Source organism: Lampetra fluviatilis, chromosome 68 (assembly GCF_964198595.1).
Source record: "Lampetra fluviatilis chromosome 68, kcLamFluv1.1, whole genome shotgun sequence".
Lineage (NCBI taxonomy): Eukaryota > Metazoa > Chordata > Hyperoartia > Petromyzontiformes > Petromyzontidae > Lampetra > Lampetra fluviatilis.
This window is the reverse complement of record NC_136342.1, coordinates 2,159,155-2,184,102: the sequence shown is the minus strand read 5'-3', so window position 1 is coordinate 2,184,102 and position 24,948 is coordinate 2,159,155. Positions and strand designations below refer to the sequence as shown.

General features: G+C 56.5%; 1 protein-coding gene across 1 annotated transcript in view; it reads left to right on the top strand.

The window, feature by feature from the left end:
• TCF25 (TCF25 ribosome quality control complex subunit) overlaps positions 1–24,563 on the top strand; it is a 35,007-nt gene extending 10,444 nt beyond the window's left edge. The window contains exons 7-19 of the mRNA XM_078883055.1: positions 49–179; positions 2,458–2,557; positions 3,170–3,263; positions 4,280–4,372; positions 10,108–10,213; positions 11,618–11,760; positions 11,792–11,877; positions 15,923–16,010; positions 17,989–18,147; positions 19,062–19,152; positions 19,598–19,677; positions 20,649–20,724; positions 22,809–24,563. Coding sequence (XP_078739181.1) covers positions 49–179; positions 2,458–2,557; positions 3,170–3,263; positions 4,280–4,372; positions 10,108–10,213; positions 11,618–11,760; positions 11,792–11,877; positions 15,923–16,010; positions 17,989–18,147; positions 19,062–19,152; positions 19,598–19,677; positions 20,649–20,724; positions 22,809–23,051 — 1,490 coding nt within the window. The 3' untranslated portion in view covers positions 23,052–24,563. The remainder of the gene's footprint in view (positions 1–48; positions 180–2,457; positions 2,558–3,169; positions 3,264–4,279; positions 4,373–10,107; positions 10,214–11,617; positions 11,761–11,791; positions 11,878–15,922; positions 16,011–17,988; positions 18,148–19,061; positions 19,153–19,597; positions 19,678–20,648; positions 20,725–22,808) is intronic.
• The last annotated feature ends 385 nt before the right edge of the window (positions 24,564–24,948 follow it).

Below are 24,948 nucleotides of genomic sequence, written 5' to 3'. Positions count from 1 at the left end.
GGTTTAATCATGGCCGCTCTCTCCTTGCGTGCGCGCGCGTGGGCCCAGGCATCGGCATGGAGCTGTTGGAGAGCCTTGGGGGGCTCCACTTCTTCCGCTTTGTCCACACGCGCGACTACCAGCGCGTCCAGCACGCCTTCCTCGACGCGGTCGACTCCATGGACCCCCACAACCTCGTGGTACTGCCCAACGATACATGTAACACCCCCCCAAAGTAGAGTGGTATGGTCCGATGATACATGTAACACCCCCCCAAAGTAGAGTGGTACTGCCCAACGATACATGTAACACCCCCCAAAGCAGAGTGGTACTGCCCAACGATACATGTAACACCCCCCAAAGCAGAGTGGTACTGCCCAACGATACATGTAACACCCCCCCCAAAGTAGAGTGGTACTGCCCAACGATACATGTAACACCCCCCCAAAGTAGAGTGGTACTGCCCAACGATACATGTAACACCCCCCCAAAGCAGAGTGGTACTGCCCAACGATACATGTAACACCCCCCCAAAGTAGAGTGGTACTGCCCAACGATACATGTAACACCCCCCCAAAGTAGAGTGGTATGGTCCGATGATACATGTAACACCCCCCAAAGTAGAGTGGTACTGCCCAACGATACATGTAACACCCCCCAAAGTAGAGTGGTACTGCCCAACGATACATGTAACACCCCCCCAAAGCAGAGTGGTACTGCCCAACGATACATGTAACACTCCCCCAAAGCAGAGTGGTACTGCCCAACGATACATGTAACACCCCCCAAAGCAGAGTGGTACTGCCCAACGATACATGTAACACCCCCCCAAGCAGAGTGGTACTGCCCAACGATACATGTAACACCCCCCAAAGCAGAGTGGTACTGCCCAACGATACATGTAACACCCCCCCCAAAGTAGAGTGGTACTGCCCAACGATACATGTAACACCCCCCCCAAAGTAGAGTGGTACTGCCCAACGATACATGTAACACCCCCCAAAGTAGAGTGGTACTGCCCAACGATACATGTAACACCCCCCCCAAAGTAGAGTGGTACTGCCCAACGATACATGTAACACCCCCCAAAGTAGAGTGGTACTGCCCAACGATACATGTAACACCCCCCAAAGTAGAGTGGTACTGCCCAACGATACATGTAACACCCACCAAAGTAGAGTGGTACTGCCCAACGATACATGTAACACCCCCCAAAGCAGAGTGGTACTGCCCAACGATACATGTAACACCCCCCAAAGTAGAGTGGTACTGCCCAACGATACATGTAACACCCCCCAAAGCAGAGTGGTACTGCCCAACGATACATGTAACACCCACCAAAGTAGAGTGGTACTGCCCAACGATACATGTAACACCCCCCAAAGTAGAGTGGTACTGCCCAACGATACATGTAACACCCCCCAAAGTAGAGTGGTACTGCCCAACGATACATGTAACACCCCCCAAAGCAGAGTGGTATGGTCCGATGCCACCTGTAACCCACCCAAAGCAGAGTGGTACTGCCCAACGATACATGTAACACCCACCCCCCAATGTTCAAGCCTGCGTACTATACTACGCGTTCTTCGTACTCATTGACATGTAAATGTTTTCTCTAACCCCTCCCTCTCTCTGCCTCCGCCCCCCCTCTGTCTATTTAAGGACACCCCACAGAGACGATCGCCCCTCTCTCTGTGCCTGTGTTACTCTCTCTCTCTCTGTGTATCTCGGTGATATCTGTCCGCTTATATGTCTGTCTATAGATTTCTGGTTAGATTTTTTGTCCCTCTTTCATTTATGCCCGACGACGATTGCTTGTGTTGCAATCGAAACGTCGTATGCTATTATTGAATTTATTATTTTATCTTTATACGTGACTTTACCGAAAGAACCAAAGAGTAATTCCTGCAGTCACGAAAGCTCCAAAATTAAGATAGAGTGGTATGGTCCGATGCCACCTGTAACCCCCCCCCATCCCGTACCCGGCCGGGTACGGGTACCCGTTTGCGACCCTGGTGCGGCCGGGTACGGGTAGGCCGTGAGTCACTGGTGACTCACCGTGATTGTCACTCATTTCCCAACGTCTTGTCTCTTCTCACAATTCAAGTTCCTAGAATCAACCCACCCGCGCCTGCAACATGGCTTCATCCCAGAGGTCACAATCAGGTACCCGATACCCGTTTGCGACCCTGGTGCGGCCGGGTACGGGTAGACCGTGAGTCACTGGTGAGTAACCGTGTTGTGGGTACGGGTAGGGTACGGGTACGGCCGGGTATGGGTACGGGTACCCGTTTGCGACCCTGGTGCGGCCGGGTACGGGTAAGGAATCAAAACCCATTTGCGACCTCTGACCCGCGGGTACACGGAAGCTACCCCCCGCACCGCCACCGTACATCGGTTGTGTCTTTGCCCCCCACCCGCCCACCCCCCCGTCCCTCCCTCCCTCCCCGCCGCCACGTGCCGTGGGGTGCCCGCCAGGCTCTGACCCACACGTCGCCCTACCACGTGGACTCGCTGCTGCAGCTGAGCGACGTGTGCCGCCTGCAGGAGGACCACGAGATGGCGCGCGAGTTCGTGGGTGAGGAGGGCTCCCCGCACACTCGCCTACACCGCAGCCAGCCAGCCCCCCCCTCATTACCCCCACCCCAGCCCCCCCCCCAAAGCTTCCCCCACAAGCCCCCCCCCCTCATTACCCCCACCCCAGCCCCCCCCCCCAAGCTTCCCCCACAAGCCCCCCCCCTCATTACCCCCACCCCAGCCCTCCCCCCCCCTCGTTATTCGCGTGTGTCCCCCGTGTCTTTCTGTTCCTGTGTGTCCGCCCCCCTCGTGTCTTTCTGTCCACGTGTCTCTCTGTCCATGTGTCACCCCCCCCCCCGTGTCTCTCTGTCCACGTGTGTGTGTGTGTCCCCCCATGTCTCTCTGTCCCCCCGTGTGCCCCCCCCCCCCCCGTGTCTCTCTGTCCACGTGTCCCCCCCCCCCCCCCCGTGTCTCTCTGACCCCGTGTCCCCCCCCCGTGTCTCTCTGACCCCGTGTCCCCCCCCCCTCCCGTGTCTCTCTGTCCCTATGTGTGTCCCCCCCCCCTGTGTCTCTCTGTCCACGTGTCCCCCCTCCCCCCCCCCCGTGTCTTTCTGACCCCGTGTCCCCCCCCCCCCGTGTCTCTCTGACCCCGTGTCCCCCCCCTCCCCCGCAGAGAGGGCGCTCTTCTGCCTGGAGTCGAGCTTCCACCCCTTGTTCAGTCTGACCAGCGGGTCGTGTCGCCTGGACTACAGATACCCCGAGAATCGGTACCGCTCGCCAAAACACTCGCCACTCGCCAAAACACTCGCCACTCACCAAAACACTCGCCACTCACCAAAACGCTCACCGCTCACCAAAACACTCGCCGCTCGCCAAAACGCTCGCCGCTCGCCAAAACACTCGCCGCTCACCAAAACACTCGCCACTCACCAAAACACTCGCCACTCACCAAAACACTCGCCAAAACACTCGCCACTCGCCAAAACACTCGCCACTCGCCAAAACACTCGCCACTCGCCAAAACACTCGCCGCTCACCAAAACACTCGCCGCTCACCAAAACACTCGCCGCTCACCAAAACACTCGCCGCTCACCAAACGCTCACCAAAACACTCGCCGCTCACCAAAACACTCGCCGCTCACCAAAACACTCGCCGCTCACCAAACACTCGCCGCTCACCAAACGCTCACCAAAACACTCGCCACTCACCACGTCAAAACGCTCGGCGCGCTTAGGACGATGTCCCGCTCGCGACCCAACAACAACAACAACGACGACGAATATCTGAACAGGCCCCGCGGCCCTCCCCTAGGTCGACTCGGCCTTAAACGAGTAACCCAGCGGCCGCTTGACCGCCGATGCCGCTTGCCCCCGGCGGGCCCGTTGAAAGGCGACACGCGGTGGGGTGCGGTAGGGTGCGGTGGGGTGCGGTGGGGTGCGGTGGGGTGAGGTGGGGTGCGGTGGGGTGCGGTGGGGTGCGGTGGGGTGCGGTGGGGTGCGGTGGGGCGCGGTGGGGTGCGGTGGGGCGCGGTGGGGTGCGGTGGGGTGCGGTGGGGTGCGGTGGGGTGCGGTGGGGCGCGGTGGGGCGCGGTGGGGCGCGGTGGGGTGAGGTGGGGCGCGGTGGGGCGCGGTGGGGTGCGGTGGGGTGCGGTGGGGTGCGGTGGGGTGCGGTGGGGTGCGGTGGGGTGAGGTGGGGTGCGGTGGGGTGCGGTGGGGTGCGGTGGGGTGTGGTGGGGTGCGGTGGGGCGGGACACACAACTGTCGCGTCTGTGTCGGGTGCAGGTCGTTGTACCTCGCCCTGTTCAAGCACCTCGCCGCGCTGGAGAAGAGGGGCTGCTCGCGCACCGCTCTGGAGTTGGCCAAGCTGATACTGAGGCAGGCGCTCACTAACTCACTCGCTCTCGCATCGGCGCGTGTGTGAACGTGTGTGTGTACGTGTGACGTGTGTACGTGTGACGTGTGTGTGTGTGAATGTGTGGGTGTACGTGTGTGTGTACGTGTGACGTGTGTGTGTACGTGTAACGTGTGTGTGCACGTGTGTGTATGTGTGTACGTGTGTGTGAACGTGTGTGTGTGTGTGTACATGTGTGTGAACGTGTGTGTGTGTGTGTACATGTGTGTGAACGTGTGTGTGTACTTGTGACGTGTGTGTGTACGTGTAACGTGTGTGTGTACGTGTGTGTGAACGTGTGTGTATGTGTGTACGTGTGTGTGAACGTGTGTGTGTGTGTGTACATGTGTGTGAACGTGTGTGTGTACTTGTGACGTGTGTGTGTACGTGTGTGTGCACGTGTGACGTGTGTATGTGAACATGTGTGTACATGTGTGTGTACGTGTGTGTGTGTGTACGTGTGTGTGTGTGTGTACACGTGTGTGTGTGTGTACATGTGTGTCGTGGTGACGTCACCGCCACTTAGTGGCGAATGGCGGTTGTTGTTGTTGTGTGTGTGTGTACATGTGTGTGTGTGTGTACACGTGTGTGTGTACAGGTGTGTGTGTACACGTGTGTGTGTGTGTGTGTACACGTGTGTGTGTGTGTACATGTGTGTGTACGACTGTGCCACAGTTGGCACAGTCAAGGGCCTCAGTGGAGGAGGCTCGTGAAGGACGCTACTGGGCAGTTGGAGGCAGTCGCCCTCCAACAACAACGGAGGGCGGAGGAGCGACGCTCACAACAACGAGCGGAGCGCCGGGTGGCTAAAGCACAGCGAGTTGGCACAGTAGGGGGCACAGGTGGTGCATCAGCCAGTCATCTCGGTCATCTCAGTCAGTCGACCCGTGGCACCTGCTGTGCCCGTGTCCTCCTGCCATCAGCGAGCCTTCGGCACGTCACGTGACAGCCTCAAAGTGCACCTGGCCTGGCACAGGCGCAGTTGTGACATCACCGTGGCAAATGGCGGCTATTGGTATTGATGTGCTGTGTGTTTAGATTGGTGTGCTGTGTGTGTGTTGGTGTGCTGTGTGTGTGTTGGTGTGCTGTGTGTAGATTGGTATGCTGTGTCTGTATTATGTTCGTCTGGTAAGCCTCACTGAGCTATATGGATCTATCAGAAGAATCCGAATATTTATCTGTGTCCCCCTGTCTCCTTCTCCCCGTGTCTCCCTGTCCCCGTGTCCCCGTGTGCCCGTGTCTCCCTGTCCCCGTGTCCCCGTGTCTCTCTGTCCCCGTGTCTCCCTATCTCCCTGTCCCCGTGTCTCCCTGTCTCCCTGTCCCCGTGTCCCCGTGTCTCCCTGTCCCCATGTCTCCCTGTCTCCCTATCTCCCTGTCTCCCTGTCTCCCTGTCCCCGTGTCCCCGTGTCTCCCTGTCCCCATGTCTCCATGTCTCCCTATCTCCCTGTCTCCCTGTCTCCCTGTCCCCGTGTCTCCCTGTCTCTCTGTCCCCGTGTCTCCCTGTCTCCCTGTCCCCGTGTCTCCCTGTCCCCGTGTCCCCATGTCTCCCTGTCCCCATGTCCCCGTGTCTCTCTGTCCCCGTGTCTCCCTGTCTCCCTGTCCCCGTGTCTCCCTGTCTCCCTGTCCCCGTGTCTCCGTGTCTCCCTGTCTCCCTGTCCCCGTGTCTCCCTGTCTCCCTGTCTCCCTGTCCCCGTGTCTCCCTGTCCCCGTGTCTCCCTGTCTCCCTGTCCCCGTGTCTCCCTATCTCCCTGTCTCCCTGTCTCCCTGTCCCCGTGTCTCCCTGTCTCCCTGTACCCGTGTCTCCCTGTCCCCGTGTCTCCCTGTCCCCGTGTCTCCCTGTCTCCGTGTCTCCCTGTCCCCGTGTCTCCCTGTCCCCGTGTCTCCCTGTCTCCCTGTCCCCGTCTCTCCCTGTCTCCCTGTCCCCCTGTCCCCGTGTCTCCCTGTCCCCGTGTCTCCCTGTCCCCGTGTCTCCCTGTCTCTCTGTCTCCCTGTCCCCGTGTCTCCCTGTCTCCCTGTCCCCGTCTCTCCCTGTCTCCCTGTCCCCGTGTCTCCCTGTCTCCGTGTCTCCCTGTCTCCCTGTCCTCGTGTCTCCCTGTCTCCCTGTCCCCGTGTCTCCCTGTCTCCCTGTCCCCGTCTCTCCCTGTCTCCCTGTCCCCCTGTCCCCGTGTCTCCCTGTCCCCGTGTCTCCCTGTCTCCGTGTCTCCCTGTCCCCGTGTCTCCCCGTCTCCCTGTCCCCGTGTCTCCCTGTCCCCGTGTCTCCCTGTCCCCGTGTCTCCCTGTCCCCGTGTCTCCCCGTCTCCCTGTCCACGTGTCTCCCTGTCTCCCTGTCCCCGTGTCTCCCTGTCCCCGTGTCTCCCTGTCCCCGTGTCTCCCTGTCTCCCTGTCTCCCTGTCCTCGTGTCTCCCCGTCTCCCTGTCCACGTGTCTCCCTGTCTCTCTGTCCCCGTGTCTCCCTGTCCCCGTGTCTCCCTGTCCCCGTGTCTCCCTGTCTCCCTGTCCCCGTGTCTCCCTGTCCCCGTGTCTCCCTGTCCCCGTGTCTCCCTGTCTCCCTGTCCCCGTGTCTCCCTGTCCCCGTGTCTTCCTGTCTCCCTGTCTCCCTGTCCCCGTGTCTTCCTGTCTCCCTGTGTCCGTGTCTCCCTGTCCCCGTGTCTCCCTGTCTTCCTGTCTCCCTGTCTCCGTGTCTCCCTGTCCCCGTGTCTTCCTGTCTCCCTGTCTCCGTGTCCCCATGTCTCCGTGTCTCCCTGTCCCCGTGTCTCCCTGTCTCCCTGTCTCCCTGTCTCCCTGTCTCCCTGTCTCCCTGTCTCCCTGTCTCCCTGTCCTCGTGTCTCCCTGTCCCCGTGTCTCCCTGTCTCCCTGTCCTCGTGTCCCCGTGTCTCCCTGTCCCCGTGTCTCCCTGTCCCCGTGTCTCCCTGTCTCCCTGTCCCCGTGTCTCCCTGTCTCCCTGTCCCCGTGTCTTCCTGTCTCCCTGTCTCCCTGTCTCCCTGTCTCCGTGTCTCCCTGTCTCCGTGTCTCCCTGTTCCCGTGTCTCCCTGTCCCCGTGTCTCCCTGTCTCCCTGTCCCCGTGTCTCCGTGTCCTCGTGTCTCCCCGTCTCCCTGTCTCCCTGTCTCCCTGTCCCCGTGTCTCCCTGTCCTCGTGTCTCCCCGTCTCCCTGTCCCCGTGTCTCCCTGTCCCCGTGTCTCCCTGTCTCCCTGTCCCCGTGTCTCCGTGTCCCCGTGTCTCCCTGTCTCCCTGTCTCCCTGTCCACGTGTCTCCCTGTCCCCCTGTCTCCCTGTCTCCCTGTCCCCGTGTCTCCCTGTCCCCGTGTCTCCCTGTCTCCGTGTCTCCCTGTCCCCCTGTCCCCCTGTCTCCCGTGTCTCCCTGTCTCCCTGTCTCCGTGTCTCCCTGTCTCCCTGTCCCCCTGTCTCCCGTGTCTCCCGTGTCTCCCTGTCCCCCTGTCTCCCGTGTCTCCCGTGTCTCCCGTGTCTCCCTGTCCCCCTGTCTCCCGTGTCTCCCTGTCTCCCTGTCCCCGTGTCTCCCTGTCTCCCTGTCTCTCTGTCCCCGTCTCTCCCTGTCTCCCTGTCTCCCTGTCTCCGTGTCTCCCTGTCTCCCTGTCTCCGTGTCTCCCTGTCTCCCTGTCCCCCTGTCTCCCTGTCTCCCTGTCTCCCTGTCTCTCTGTCCCCGTGTCTCCCTGTCTCCCTGTCCCCCTGTCTCCCTGTCTCCCTGTCTCCGTGTCTCCCTGTCTCCCTGTCTCTCTGTCCCCGTGTCTCCCTGTCTCCCTGTCTCCCTGTCTCCCTGTCTCCCTGTCCCCGTCTCTCCCTGTCTCCCTGTCCCCCTGTCTCCCTGTCTCTCTGTCCCCGTGTCTCCCTGTCTCCCTGTCTCCCTGTCTCCCGTGTCTTCCTGTCTCCCTGTCTCCCTGTCTCCCTGTCTCCGTGTCTCCCTGTCTCCGTGTCTCCCTGTTCCCGTGTCTCCCTGTCCCCGTGTCTCCCTGTCTCCCTGTCCCCGTGTCTCCGTGTCCTCGTGTCTCCCCGTCTCCCTGTCTCCCTGTCTCCCTGTCCCCGTGTCTCCCTGTCCTCGTGTCTCCCCGTCTCCCTGTCCCCGTGTCTCCCTGTCCCCGTGTCTCCCTGTCTCCCTGTCCCCGTGTCTCCGTGTCCCCGTGTCTCCCTGTCTCCCTGTCTCCCTGTCCACGTGTCTCCCTGTCCCCCTGTCTCCCTGTCTCCCTGTCCCCGTGTCTCCCTGTCCCCGTGTCTCCCTGTCTCCGTGTCTCCCTGTCCCCCTGTCCCCCTGTCTCCCGTGTCTCCCTGTCTCCCTGTCTCCGTGTCTCCCTGTCTCCCTGTCCCCCTGTCTCCCGTGTCTCCCGTGTCTCCCTGTCCCCCTGTCTCCCGTGTCTCCCGTGTCTCCCGTGTCTCCCTGTCCCCCTGTCTCCCGTGTCTCCCTGTCTCCCTGTCCCCGTGTCTCCCTGTCTCCCTGTCTCTCTGTCCCCGTCTCTCCCTGTCTCCCTGTCTCCGTGTCTCCCTGTCTCCCTGTCTCCGTGTCTCCCTGTCTCCCTGTCCCCCTGTCTCCCTGTCTCCCTGTCTCCCTGTCTCTCTGTCCCCGTGTCTCCCTGTCTCCCTGTCCCCCTGTCTCCCTGTCTCCCTGTCTCCGTGTCTCCCTGTCTCCCTGTCTCTCTGTCCCCGTGTCTCCCTGTCTCCCTGTCTCCCTGTCTCCCTGTCTCCCTGTCCCCGTCTCTCCCTGTCTCCCTGTCCCCCTGTCTCCCTGTCTCTCTGTCCCCGTGTCTCCCTGTCTCCCTGTCTCCCTGTCTCCCGTGTCTCCCTGTCTCCCTGTCCCCCTGTCTCCCTGTCCCCCTGTCTCCCGTGTCTCCCTGTCTCCCTGTCCCCCTGTCTCCCTGTCCCCCTGTCTCCCGTGTCTCCCTGTCTCCCTGTCTCCCTGTCCCCCTGTCTCCCGTGTCTCCCTGTCTCCCTGTCTCCCTGTCCCCCTGTCTCCCTGTCTCTCTGTCCCCGTGTCTCCCTGTCTCCCTGTCTCCCTGTCCCCGTGTCTCCCTGTCTCCCTGTCTTCCTGTCTCCGTGTCCCCGTGTCTCCCTGTCTCCCTGTCTCCCTGTCCCCCTGTCTCTCTGTCCCCGTGTCTCCCTGTCTCCCTGTCTCCCTGTCCCCGTGTCTCCCTGTCTCCCTGTCTCCCTGTCCCCGTGTCTCCCTGTCTCCCTGTCTCCGTGTCCCCGTGTCTCCCTGTCTCCCTGTCTCCCTGTCCCCCTGTCTCCCTGTCTCTCTGTCCCCCTGTCTCCCTGTCTCCCTGTCTCCCTGTCCCCGTGTCTCCCTGTCCCCCTGTCTCCCTGTCTCCCTGTCTCTCTGTCCCCGTGTCTCCCTGTCTCCCTGTCTCCCTGTCTCCCTGTCTCCCTGTCTCTCTGTCCCCGTCTCTCCCTGTCTCCCTGTCTCCCTGTCCCCGTCTCTCCCTGTCTCCCTGTCCCCGTGTCTCCCTGTCTCTCTGTCCCCGTGTCTCCCTGTCTCTCTGTCCCCGTGTCTCCCTGTCTCTCTGTCCCCGTGTCTCCCTGTCTCCCTGTCCCCGTCTCTCCCTGTCTCCCTGTCCCCGTGTCTCCCTGTCTCCCTGTCCCCGTGTCTCCCTGTCTCCCTGTCTCCCTGTCTCTCTGTCCCCGTGTCTCCGTGTCTCCGTGTCTCCCTGTCCCCGTGTCCCCGTCTCTCCCTGTCTCCCTGTCTCCCTGTCCCCGTGTCTCCATGTCCCCGAGTGTAGCCTCTCGCCGGACGAGGACCCGCTGGGAGTGTTGCTGCTGATTGACCACCTGTGCCTCCGCGCTCGCGAATACCGCTACCTCGCTCACCTCTACCGCCAACTAGAGGTACTATACAACAACAACAACAATACCATCAACAACAACAATACCATCAACAACAACAATACCATCAACAACAATAACAACAACAATACCATCAACAACAACAACACCATCAACAACAACAATACCAACAACAATACCATCAACAACAACAATACCATCAACAACAACAATACCATCAACAACAACAATACCATCAACAACAACAATACCATCAACGACAACAATACCATCAACGACAACAATACCATCAACAACAACAATACCATCAACAACAACAACACCATTAACAACAATACCATCAACAACAACACCATCAACAACATTAATACCATCAACAACAACAATACCATCAACAACAACAATACCATCAACAACAACAATACCATCAACAACAACAATACCATCAACAACAACAATACCATCAACAACAACAATACCATCAACAACAACAATACCATCAACAACAACAATACCATCAACAACAACAATACCATCAACAACAACAACACCATCAACAACAACAACACCATCAACAACAACAATACCATCAACAACAACAATACCATCAACAACAACAATACCATCAACAACAACAATACCATCAACAACAACAATACCATCAACAACAACAACACCATCAACAACAACAACACCATCAACAACAACAACACCATCAACAACAACAATACCATCAACAACAACAATACCATCAACAACAACAATACCATCAACAACAACAATACCATCAACAACAACAATACCATCAACAACAACGACACCATTAACAACAACAATACCAACAACAATAATGATACCAACAATACCAACACCACCAACACCACCAACAACCATCACAACAACAACAACATCAACAATGCAAATGCTCGCCAACAGCACTTGCCCCTGCAGTCTCTCGCAGGCTACACAGGGGACCTTTGTCTTTGTGATGCCCTGCAGCCTTCCTAGGGTGCGGCTCGCCATCAGCACTTGCCCCTGCAGTCTCTCGCAGGCTACACAGGGGACCTTTGCCTTTGTGATGCCCTGCAGCCTTCCTAGGGTGCGGCTCGCCATCAGCACTTGCCCCTGCAGTCTCTCGCAGGCTACACAGGGGACCTTTGCCTTTGTGATGCCGGCAGCCTTCCTAGGGTGCAAGCTCGCCATCAGCACTTGCCCCTGCAGTCTCTCACAGGCTACACAGGGGACCTTTGCCTTTGTGATGCCGGCAGCCTTCGTATGGTGCAGCTCGCCAACAGCACTTGCCCCTGCAGTCTCTCGCAGGCTACACAGGGGACCTTTGTCTTTGTGATGCCGGCAGCCTTCCTAGGGTGCAAGCTCGCCATCAGCACTTGCCCCTGCAGTCTCTCGCAGGCTACACAGGGGACCTTTGCCTTTGCCTTTGACCAGCCCAGCAAGAATCTCTCCCAGCTGCCGAACATGGCGTTCTCTGTGGCGCTTGCATGGCACCACCTGGAGGTGGAGGAGGTGGAGGAGGAGAGGGGGGTGGAGAGGGTGGAGAGGGTGGAGAGGGTGGGGGGGGGTGGGGGGGGGTGGGGGGGGGAGGGGGGGGGTGGGGGGCAGGGAGGTGCGGGGAGGGGGGCCCGGGGCTGGGACCCCCAGCAAGGCCGACGAGCTGCTGCAAGAAGCTCTGCTCGCGTTTCCCTCCGGTGAGGTTTGCGTGCGTGCGTGCGTGCGTGTGTGTGTGCGTGTGGGTGTCTGTGTGTGTGTGTGTGCCGCGTGTGTGTGCCGTGTGTGTGTACCGCGTGTGTGTGCGTGTGTGTGTGTGTGCCGTGTGTATGCCGTGTGTGTGTGCGTGCCGTGTATGCCGTGTGTGCGTGTGTGTGTGCCGCGTGTGTGTGTGTGTGCGTGTGCTGCGTGTGTGTGTGTATGCGTGTGTGCGTGTGTGTGTGCGTGCGTGTGTGTGCCGCGTGTGTGTGCCGCGTGTGTGTCCCGCGTGTGTGTGTGTGCCGCGTGTGTGCCGCGTGTGTGTGCCGTGTGTGCCGCGTGTGTGTGCCGTGTGTGCGTGTGTGCCGCGTGTGTGTGCCGTGTCTGTGTGCCGTGCGTGTGTGCCGTGTGTGTGCCGTGTGTGTGTGCCGTGTGTATGCCGTGTGTGTGTGTGTGTGCCGTGTATGCCGTGTGTGCGTGTGTGTGCGTGTGTGCGTGTGTGTGTGTGTGTGTGCGTGTGTGTCTGTCGCGTGTGTGTGTGTGTGCGTGTGCTTCGTGTGTGTGTATGTGTGTGCTGCGTGTGTGTGCATGCGTGTGTGTGTGTGCCGTGTGTGTTCCGTGTGTGTGTGTGCTGTGTGTGTGTAATGAGTGCACTGTGTGTGTGTGCTGTGTGTGTGCTATGTGTGCTGTATGTGTGTGCTGTGTGTGCTGTGTGTGCTGTGTGTGTGCTGTATGTGTGTGCTGTGTGTGTGTGCTGTGTGTGTGTGCTGTATGTATGTATGTGTGTGTGTTGTGTGTGTGCTGTGTGTGTGTGTGCGTGCTGTGTGTGTGTGCTGTGTGTGTGTGTATGTGTGTGCTGTGTATGTGTGTGCTGTGTGTGTGTGCTGTGTGTAATGAGTGCACTGCGTGTGTGTGTGTGCTGTGTGTAATGAGTCCACTGTGTGTGTGTGTGTGTGTGCTGTATGTGTGTGTGTGCTGTGTGTAATGAGTGCACTGTGTGTGTGTGTGCTGTGTGTGTGCTGTGTTTGTGTGCTGTGTGTAATGAGTACATTGCGTGTGTGTGTGCTGTATGTGTATGTGTGTGCTGTGTATGTGTGTGTTGTGTGTGTGTGCTGTGTGTAATGAGTGCACTGTGTGTGTGCTGTGTGTAATGAGTGCACTGCCTGTGTGTGTGTGTGCTGTGTGTGTGTGTGCTGTGTATGTGTGTGCTGTGTGTGTGTGTGCTGTGTGTGTGTGCTGTGTGTAATGAGTGCACTGTGTGTGTGTGCTGTGTGTAATGAGTGCACTGTGTGTGTGTGCTGTGTGTAATGAGTGCACTGTGTGTTTTCTGTATGTGTGTGTGTGCTGTATGTGTGCTGTGTGTAATAAGTGCACTGTGTGTGTGTGTGTGCTGTATGTGTGTGTCCACTGTGTGTGCTGTGTGTAATGAGTGCACTGCGTGTGTGTGCTGTATGTGTGCTGTGTGTATGTGTGCTGTGTGTAATGAGTGCACTGTGTGTGTGCTGTATGTGTATGTGTGTCATGTATGTGTATGTGTGCTGTGTGTAATGAGTGCACTGTGTGTTTTCTGTATGTGTGTGTGTGTGCTGTATGTGTGTGCTGTGTGTAATAAGTGCACTGTGTGTGTGTGTGTGCTGTATGTGTGTGTGCACTGTGTGTGTCCACTGTGTGTGCTGTGTGTGCTGTGTGTAATGAGTGCACTGCGTGTGTGTGCTGTATGTGTGCTGTGTGTATGTGTGCTGTGTGTAATGAGTGCACTGTGTGTGTGCTGTATGTGTATGTGTGTGCTGTATGTGTATGTGTGTCATGTATTTGTATGTGTGTGTGTGCTGTGTGTGTGCGTGTGCTGTGTGTGTGTGCTGTATGTGTGTGTGTGCTGTGTGTGATGAGTGCACTGTGTGTGTGTGTGCGGTGTGTGTGCGTGTGTGTGCTGTGTGTGTGCTGTGTGTGTGTGTGCTGTGTGTGTGTGTGCTGTGTGTGTGCTGTGTGTGTGTGTGCTGTGTGTGTGTGCTGTATGTGTGTGTGATGTGTGTGTGCTGTGTGTGTGTGTGCCGTATGTGTGTGTGTGCTGTGTGTGTGCTGTATGTGTGTGTGCTGTGTGTGTGCTGTATGTGTGTGTGCTGTGTGTGTGTGCTGTGTGTAATGAGTGCACTGTGTGTGTGCTGTATGTGTGTGTGTGCTGTGTGTGTGCTGTGTGTGCTGTATGTGTGTGTGTGCTGTATGTGTGTGTGTGCTGTGTGTGCTGTGTGTGCTGTGTGTGTGCTGTGTGTGTGCTGTGTGTGTGTGTGCTGTATGTGTGGTGTGTGTGTGCTGTGTGTGTGTGTGTGCTGTGTATGTGTAATGTGTGCACTGCGTGTGTGTGTGCTGTGTGTGTGTGCTGTGTGTGTGTGCTGTGTGTGTGTAATGTGTGCACTGCGTGTGTGTGTGCTGTGTGTGTGTGCTGTGTATGTGTAATGAGTACACTGTATGTGCTGTGTGTGTGCTGTATGTGCTGTGTGTGCTGTGTGTGTGTGCTGTATGTGTGTGTGTGCTGTGTGTGTGCTGTGTGTGCTGTGTGTGTGCTGTGTGTGTGCTGTATGTGTGTGTGTGCTGTGTGTGTGCTGTGTGTGCTGTGTGTGTGCTGTGTGTGTGCTGTATGTGTGTGTGTGCTGTGTGTGTGCTGTGTGTGTGTGTGCTGTGTGTGTGCTGTATGTGTGTGTGCTGTGTGTGTGTGTGTGCTGTGTATGTGTAATGTGTGCACTGCGTGTGTGCTGTATGTGTGTGTGTGCTGTGTGTGTGCTGTATGTGTGTGTGCTGTGTGTGTGTGTGTGCTGTGTATGTGTAATGTGTGCACTGCGTGTGTGCTGTGTGTGTGTGCTGTATGTGTGTGTGCTGTGTGTGTGCTGTATGTGTGTGTGCTGTGTGTGTGCTGTATGTGTGTGTGCTGTATGTGTGTGTGTGTGCTGTGTGTATGTGTGCTGTGTGTGTGCTGTATGTGTGTGTGCTGTATGTGTGTGTGCTGTGTGTATGTGTGCTGTGTGTGTGCTGTATGTGTGTGTGCTGTATGTGTGTGTGCTGTGTGTATGTGTGCTGTGTGTGTGCTGTATGTGTGTGTGCTGTATGTGTGTGTGCTGTGTGTATGTGTGCTGTGTGTGTGCTGTATGTGTGTGTGCTGTATGTGTGTGTGCTGTATGTGTGTGTGTGTGTGTGTGCTGTATGTGTGTGTGCTGTATGTGTGTGTGCTGTGTGTATGTGTGCTGTGTGTGTGCTGTATGTGTGTGTGCTGTGTGTATGTGTGCTGTGTGTGTGCTGTATGTGTGTGTGCTGTATGTGTGTGTGCTGTGTGTATGTGTGCTGTGTGTGTGCTGTATGTGTGTGCTGTATGTGTGTGTGCTGTATGTGTGTGTGTGTGTGTATGTGTGCTGTGTGTGCTGTGTGTGTGCTGTATGTGTGTGTGCTGTATGTATGTGTGTGTGCTGTGTGTGTGCTGTGTATGTGTGTGTGCTGTGTGTGTGTGTGTGTGCTGTGTATGTGTGTGTGCTGTGTGTGTGTGCTGTATGTGTGTGTGCTGTATGTATGTGTGTGTGCTGTGTGTGTGCTGTGTATGTGTGTGTGCTGTATGTGTGTGTGCTGTATGTGTGTGTGTGCTGTGTGTGTGCTGTATGTGTGTGTGCTGTATGTGTGCTGTGTGTGCTGTGTGTGTGTGTGCTGTATGTGCTGTGTGTGCTGTATGTGTGTGTGCTGTGTGTGTGCTGTGTGTGCTGTGTGTGTATGTGTAATGTGTGCACTGCGTGTGTGCTGTATGTGTGTGTGCTGTATGTGTGTGTGTGCTGTGTATGTGTAATGTGTGCACTGCGTGTGTGCTGTGTGTGTGTGCTGTATGTGTGTGTGCTGTATGTGTGTGTGTGTGCTGTGTGTATGTGTGCTGTGTGTGTGCTGTATGTGTGTGTGCTGTGTGTGTGCTGTATGTGTGTGTATGTGTGCTGTGTGTGCTGTATGTGTGTGTGTGTGTGCTGTGTGTATGTGTGCTGTGTGTGTGCTGTATGTGTGTGTGTGTGCTGTGCCCAGTGCTGATGCTGTTGCTGGGGAAGTGTGGGGTGGAGCCAACGCCGGAGGTCACACAGCACCCCTACCTGGGCACGCTGGCGTCACGCGGGTAGCGCCACACTCGCTCACACTCGCTCACACTCGCTCACACTCGCTCACACTCGCTCGCTCCACACTCGCTCGCTCACACTCGCTCACTCCACACAGCACCCCTACCTGGGCACGCTGGCGTCACGCGGGTAGCGCCACACTCGCTCACACTCGCTCACACTCGCTCACACTCGCTCACACTCGCTCGCTCCACACTCGCTCGCTCACACTCGCTCACTCCACACAGCACCCCTACCTGGGCACGCTGGCGTCACGCGGGTAGCGCCACACTCGCTCACACTCGCTTCACACTCACTCCACACTACTCGCTTCACACTCGCTTCGGTGGTGGTCGCGGTTGCGGTGATGATTGTGGCGGTTACGGTGATGATTGTGGCGGTTGCGGTGATGATTGTGGCGGTTGCGGTGATGATTGTGGCGGTTGCGGTGATGATTGTGGCGGTTGCGGTGATGATTGTGGCGGTTGCGGTGATGCTTGTGGCGGTTGCGGTGATGATTGTGGCGGTTGCGGTGATGATCGTGGCGGTTACGGTGATGATTGTGGCGGTTGCGGTGATGATTGTGGCGGTTACGGTGATGATTGTGGCGGTTGCGGTGATGATTGTGGCGGTTACGGTGATGATTGTGGCGGTTACGGTGATGATTGTGGCGGTTGCGGTGATGATTGTGGCGGTTGCGGTGATGATTGTCGCGGTTGCGGTGATGATTGTGGCGGTTGCGGTGATGATTGTGGCGGTTGCGGTGATGATTGTGGCGGTTGCGGTGATGATTGTGGCGGTTGCGGTGATGATTGTGGCGGTTGCGGTGATGATTGTGGCGGTTGCGGTGATGATTGTGGCGGTTACGGTGATGATTGTGGCGGTTACGGTGATGATTGTGGCGGTTGCGGTGATGATTGTGGCGGTTGCGGTGATGATTGTGGCGGTTGCGGTGATGATTGTGGCGGTTGCGGTGATGATTGTGGCGGTTGCGGTGATGATTGTGGCGGTTGCGGTGATGCTTGTGGCGGTTGCGGTGATGATTGTGGCGGTTGCGGTGATGATCGTGGCGGTTACGGTGATGATTGTGGCGGTTGCGGTGATGATTGTGGCGGTTACGGTGATGATTGTGGCGGTTGCGGTGATGATTGTGGCGGTTACGGTGATGATTGTGGCGGTTACGGTGATGATTGTGGCGGTTGCGGTGATGATTGTGGCGGTTGCGGTGATGATTGTGGCGGTTGCGGTGATGATTGTGGCGGTTGCGGTGATGATTGTGGCGGTTGCGGTGATGATTGTGGCGGTTGCGGTGATGCTTGTGGCGGTTGCGGTGATGATTGTGGCGGTTGCGGTGATGATCGTGGCGGTTACGGTGATGATTGTGGCGGTTGCGGTGATGATTGTGGCGGTTACGGTGATGATTGTGGCGGTTGCGGTGATGATTGTGGCGGTTACGGTGATGATTGTGGCAGTTACGGTGATGATTGTGGCAGTTACGGTGATGATTGTGGCGGTTGCGGTGATGATTGTGGCGGTTGCGGTGATGATTGTGGCGGTTGCGGTGATGATTGTGGCGGTTACGGTGATGATTGTGGCGGTTGCGGTGATGAGTGTGGCGGTTGCGGTGATGATTGTGGCGGTTGCGGTGATGATCGTGGCGGTTGCGGTGATGATTGTGGCGGTTGCGGTGATGATTGTGGCGGTTACGGTGATGATTGTGGCGGTTGCGGTGATGAGTGTGGCGGTTGCGGTGATGATTGTGGCGGTTGCGGTGATGATCGTGGCGGTTGCGGTGATGATTGTGGCGGTTACGGTGATGATTGTGGCGGTTGCGGTGATGATTGTGGCGGTTGCGGTGATGATTGTGGCGGTTGCGGTGATGATTGTGGCGGTTGCGGTGATGATTGTGGCGGTTACGGTGATGATTGTGGCGGTTGCGGTGATGATTGTGGCGGTTGCGGTGATGATTGTGTTGTCTGCATCTGTCGTCTGTCTCAGGGAGCCGCGCGCCCTGCAGGAGCTGACCTCGCTCTTTGTGGAGCGCTCCGCCACCGAGTGGCGCTCCCCCTCCGTGGTGCTGTGGCTCGAGCGGCGGGTGGCTCGACTCCTCGCCGCGCTGCACAGCGACCCCCAGCTCGCACGGCAGGCGGCCAGCAAGCAAGAGACGCACGCACACACACGCACGCACACACACGCGCGCGGTGACACAGACACGCACGCACACAGACGCGCGCGCGGTGACACAGACACGCGCGGTGACACAGACACGCGCGGTGACACAGACACGCGCGGTGACACAGACACGCGCGGTGACACAGACACGCGCGCGTGTCTCACCGTGTCTCCCCACGTGTCTCACCGTGTCTCCCCACGTGTCTCCCCACGTGTCTCACTGTGTCTCACCGTGTCTCCCCGTGTGTCTCACCGTGTCTTACCGTGTCTCGCCGTATCTCCCCACGTGTCTCCCCACGTGTCTCACCGTGTCTCACCGTGTCTCCGCGTGTCTCACCTTGTCTCCCCGCATGTCTCCCCGTGTCTCACCGTGTCTCTCCACGTGTCTCTCTGTGTCTCCCCACATGTCTCCCCATGTCTCCCCGCGTATCTCACCGTATCTCACCGTGTCTCCCCACGTGTCTCCCCACGTGTCTCACCATGTCTCTCCACGTGTCTCTCTGTGTCTCGCCCCGTGTCTCCCCGCGTGTCTCCCTGCGTGTCTCCCTGCGTCTCCCCGCGTGTCTCACCGTGTCTCACCATGTCTCCCCGTGTGTCTCACCGTGTCTCCCCACGTGTCTCCCCATGTCTCCCCGCGTGTCTCACCGTGTCTCACCGTGTCTCCGCGCGTCACCCCCCCCCCCCCCGCGTGTCCCCCAGCAGGCAGGTGCGCTACCGCATCTCTCCGCGTCTCACCGTGTCTCACCGTGTCTCCCCGTGTCTCCCCGCGTGTCTCACTGTGTCTCACCTTGTCTCCCCACGTGTCTCCCCATGTCTCCCCGCGTGTCTCCCCATGTCTCCCCACGTGTCTCCCCATGTCTCCCTGCGTGTCTCACCTTGTCTCTGCGCGTGTCCCCCAGGAGGCAGGTGCGCTACCGTAGCTCGCCGCGTAACGTGCACCGCCACGTCGTGCTGTCCGAAGCCCGGGAGGCCACCGCTCACCTCCCCCCGGTGAGTGAGTGGTGACGATGGTGGTGGTGGTGGTGGTGATGGTGGTGGTGGTGACGGTGGTGAGTGGCGCGTCGTGTCGTGCCGCACTCAACCACTCGGCCACGCCTCCACCACATGAAGTGGTGGTGGTGGTGACGATGGTGGTGGTGGTGACGATGGTGGTGGTGGTGACGATGGTGGTGGTGGTGACGATGGTGGTGGTGATGACGATGGTGGTGGTGGTGACGATGGTGGTGGTGGTGACGATGGTGGTGGTGGTGACGATGGTGGTGGTGGTGATGAAGGTGGTGGTGGTGACGATGGTGATAGTGGTGACGATACGTGGAACAAACGAAGATGGAAATGAGACGAGTGGATTGATGATGGCCGTGTGTGTGTGTGTGTGTACTGTTGTTGGCGGTTGTTATTGTTGACTGTTGTTGACTGTTGTTGTGGTTGTGTGCAGGAGGTGACCAACAGTCCCATTCTGGGTTACGATCCGCTCCCTCCACTCGACTCAATTGTCTCCTACACCCGGCCCGAGCGGTGAGTGGCGTCCGTGTGTCCGTCCGTGTGTGTGTGTGTGTGTGTCCGTGTGTGTCCGTCCGTGTGTGTGTGTCCATGTGTCCCCGTGTGTGTGTGTGTGTCCGTGTGTCCGTCCGTGTGTGTGTGTGTCCGTGTGTGTCCGTCCGTGTGTGTCTGTGTGTCCGTGTGTCCCCGTGTGTGTGTGTGTGTGTGTCTGTTCGTGTGTGTCCGTGTGTGTCTCATCTCTCATCTCATCATCTCGGTCATCTCAGTCAGCCGACCCGTGGCACCTGCTGGGTCTGTCCCGTGACCTCCTGTCAGCAGAGAGCCTTCGACAAGTTCACGCGATAGCCTCAAAGTGCACCTAGCCTGGCACAGTAGGGGGCACAGGTGGTGACGTCACCGCCACTTAGTGGCGAATGGCGGTGGTGTTGGTATCGGTGCGGTTGTTGTTGCTGCTGTAGTACAATGGCGGTTGTTGCTGCTGTTGCTGCTGCTGTTGTTGTTGCTGTTGTTGTTGTGAGCAGACCGCCAGCTGTAGTACAATGGCGGTTGTTGCTGTTGTTGTTGCTGCTACTGTTGTTGTTGATGTTGTTGCTGCTGTTGTTGTTAATGTTGTTGTTGTTGTGAGCAGACTGCCAGCTGTAGCACAATGGCGGTTGTTGCTGCTGTTGTTGTTGATGTTGTTGTTGTGAGCAGACCGCCAGCTGTAGCACAATGGCGGTTGTTACTGCTGTTGTTGCTGCTGTTGTTGTTGCTGCTGTTGTTGTTGTTGATGTTGTTGTTGCTGCTGTTGTTGTTGCTGCTGTTGTTGTTGCTGCTGTTGTTGTTGCTGCTGTTGTTGTTGCTGCTGTTGTTGTTGATGTTGTTGATGTTGTTGTTGTTGATGTTGTTGTTGTTGTTGCTGCTGCTGCTATTGTTGTTGATGTTGTTGCTGCTGCTGTTGCTGTTGTTGTTGATGTTGTTGTTGATGTTGTTGTTGTTGTGAGCAGACCGCCAGCACCAGCTGGTGGAGGCACCCTCTCCCTCTTCTTTCGCTCGCTCATGCCCAGCTTCAACATGCGGCAGGTAACGTGTAGGCACAGCCACACACTCACAGCTACACTCACGGCTACACACACACAGCTACAGCATAGCTACACTCATAGCTACACTCACACAGCTACACTCACACAGCTACACACACACAGCTACAGCATAGCTACACTCATAGCTACACTTACACAGCTACACTCATAGCTACACTCACACAGCTACACTCACACAGCTACACACACACAGCTACAGCATAGATACACTCATAGCTACACTCACACAGCTACACTCACACAGCTACACACACACACAGCTACACACACACAGCTACACACACACAGCTACACACACACAGCTACACACACACAACTCCACTCACGGCTACACGCACACAGCTACAGCATAGCTACACTCATAGCTACACACACGGCTACACACACACAGCTACAGCATAGCTACACTCATAGCTACACTCACACAGCTACACTCACACAGCTACACACACACAGCTACGCACACAGCTACACACACACAGCTACAGCACTCATAGCTACACATTCATAGCTACACACACACCGCTACACACACACAGCTACAGCATAGCTACACTCATAGCTACACTTACACAGCTACACTCATAGCTACACACACACAGCTACACACACAGCTACACACACAGATACACACACAGCTACACACACACAGCTACACATTCATAGCTACACACACGGCTACACACACAGCTACACACACACAGCTACAGCATAGCTACACTCATAGCTACACTTACACAGCTACACTCATAGCTACAGCACAGCTACACTCATAGCTACACACACGGCTACACACACAGCTACACACACACAGCTACGCACACACAGCTACGCACACATAGCTACACACACACAGCTACACTCATAGCTACACTCACACAGCTACACTCATAGCTACACACACGGCTACACACACACAGCTACACACACAGCTACACACACACAGCTACACACACACAGCTACACACACAGCTACACACACACAGCTACACACACAGCTACACACACACAGCTACACACACAGCTACACACACGGCTACACACACACAGCTACACACACACAGCTACACACACAGCTACACACACACAGCTACACACACACACAGCTACACACACAGCTACACACACACAGCTACAGCATAGCTACGCACTCATAGCTACAGCATAGCTACACTCAAAGCTACACTTACACAGCTACACACACACAGCTACACACACAGCTACACACACAGCTACACACACGGCTACACACACAGCTACACACACACAGCTACAGCATAGCTACACTCATAGCTACACTTACAGCTACACTCACACAGCTACGCACTCATAGCTACACGCACACACAGCTACACACATTAATAGCTACACACATTCATAGCCACACACATAGCCACACACACACCGCTACACATTCATAGCCACGTACACTCATAGCTACACTTACAGCTACACACACATAGCTACACTCATAGCTACGCATCCATAGTTACACTTACAGCTACACACACATAGCTACACTCATAGCTACGTACCCATAGTTACACTTACAGCTACACTCACATAGCTACACTCATAGCTACGCACCCATAGCTACACACACACACAGCTACGCACACTGATAGCTACACACACACAGCTACACACACATAGCCACACATTCATAGCCACACACACACACCGCTACACATTCATAGCCACACACACAGCCACACACACACCGCTACACATTCATAGCCACACACACACACCGCTACACATTCATAGCCACACACACAGCTACGCACACACAGCTACACATTCATAGCCACACACACACACCGCTACACATTCATAGCCACACACACACACAGCCACACATTCATAGCCACACACACAGCTACACACACACAGCCACACATTCATAGCCACACACACACACCGCTACACATTCATAGCCACGTGCACTCATAGCCACACACTGTCACCCACATCAACACGTGTCGATGTAATTGGTTGTTGTGGTTGTTGTGGTTGTTGTTGTTGTTGCCGTTGTTGTGGTTTCCGTTGCGGCGGTGGCCGCAGGATCCCGTCGCGCAGGGCGGGTTCGCCGCGGCCGAAGACGTTGCCGACGACGGAGCGGAGGGGGCGGAGGGAGGAGGGGACGGAGGTCGCGAGGTCGGCAGGGGCATCACTCAGCTGCTCGCCGCCATGAGGGAGCTGCTCGCCAACATTCGATTCGACGACGACGGGGCGCGGGGGGCAGGCGGCGGTGGGGGGGCCGGCGATCCGGACGACCCGGAGCACCAGGAGGAGGAGTGGGACTGAGGGCCACGCTCGCCCAACGCTCGCCCCGCACTCGCCCCGCTCGCCACGCTCACTCGCCCCGCTCGCCCGCTCACCCGCCCGCACGCACCTCTGATTATCACGGTTGGCTAGAAGCGAGACGAAGTCGAACGCACGTACGTGCTGGGGAACATCTTCGGAAGTTCACGTCCTAAAGGAGGATGAGTGGGACTGAGGTTCGCTTGCCCGCTCACCCGCTCGCCCGCTCGCCCACTCACCCGCTCACCCGCTCGCCCGCCCGCACACACCTCTGATTATCGCGGTTGGCTAGAAGCGAAACGAAGTCGAACGCACACACGTACGTGCTGGGGGAACATCTTCGGAAGTTCACGTCCTAAAGGAGGATGAGTGGGACTGAGGTTCGCTCGCCGCACGCCGCCGCTCACCGCATTGCACGCGGACGTGCGCTCACCGTTGGAAGGATCAGGCGATTGTTGGAGGAGGTTATCAAGAAGATAACCTCCTCCAAGAAGATTACCCTCCATCTTCAGACGGATCATCAACTCCAGAAGTTGCCCTCCATCTCTAGAAGATATCCTCCTCCAAGAACATTACCTCCATCTCTAGACGGATCATTAACTCCAGAAGTTGCCCTCCATCTTTAGAAGATAACCTCCTTCAAGAAGATAACCTACATCTCTAGAAGATAACCTCCTTCAAGAAGTTGCCCTCCATCTTTAGAAGATAACCTCCTTCAAGAAGATTACCTCCATCTTTAGACGGATCATCAACTCCAGAAGTTGCGCTCCATCTTTAGAAGATAACCTCCTTCAAGAAGATAACCTCCATCTCTAGACGGATCACTATCTCCAAGAAGATTCCCTCCATCTTTAGAAGATAACCTTCAAGAAGATAACCTCCATCTTTAGAAGATAACCTCCAAGAAGATAACCTCCATATTTAGAAGATAACCTCCAAGAAGATAACCTCCATCTCTAGATGGATCATCAACTCCAGAAGTTGTCCTCCATCTTTAGAGGATAACCTCCTCCAATAAGTTGTCCTCCATTTCTAGACGGATCACTATCTCCAAGAAGATTCCCTCCATCTATAGAAGATAACCTCCAAGAAGATAACCTCCATCTTTAGAAGATAACCTCCTTCAAGAAGATGCCCTCCATCTCCAGAATTCTGCCACAGTGGTGGAACGGTTCAAAGCAGCGCTCGATTCTTATCTCCCGGCGGTGGCAGCTGAAACGACGGGGTCAATCAATTTTCCCAAATCTGCTCACCATGTGTGCCCCACTCTCTCCCCCCCCAGGAGCCAGTCGTGTGGAGATCTGAAAAAAAACCCTTCGGCTTTCTTGGTTTGCGCACATCTCGAATCTCTTTTCGATTTAAAGCTTTCGTGACTGCAGGGATTCATCTTCTTGGTTCTTTCGGTAAAGTCACGTAGAATGGAAATAATAAAATAATAAACATAAAACATAATAAAATAATTCTCACGACGTTTCGGCCACAACGCAAGCAGCCGTCCTCAGGTGGAGAACAGGTCTGTCGAGAAGAAAGAGTCTGAATCTCAGACTTCTCGACAGACCTGTTCTTCACCTGAGGACGGCTGCTTGCGTTGTGGCCGAAACGTCGTGAGAATAATTTTATTGTTTTATTTTTATTATTTTATTATTTCCATTCTACGTGACTTTACCGAAAGAACCAAGAAGATCTCGAATCTCGTACGCATCTCCGCAACCAGTTGTCGCGAGCGGGTTGAGGAATCGCGACGCAACTGGTCGCTGCTCCCGCACAACAACAACACAAATTATCGCAAACACACATTCCCACAATTCTGTGATGTGCCGGCCTTCATAGGTGCTCTCCACTAACAGCACTTGACCCAACAGTCTGTTAAAGGCTATACGACGGGGGAGGGGATCTTTGT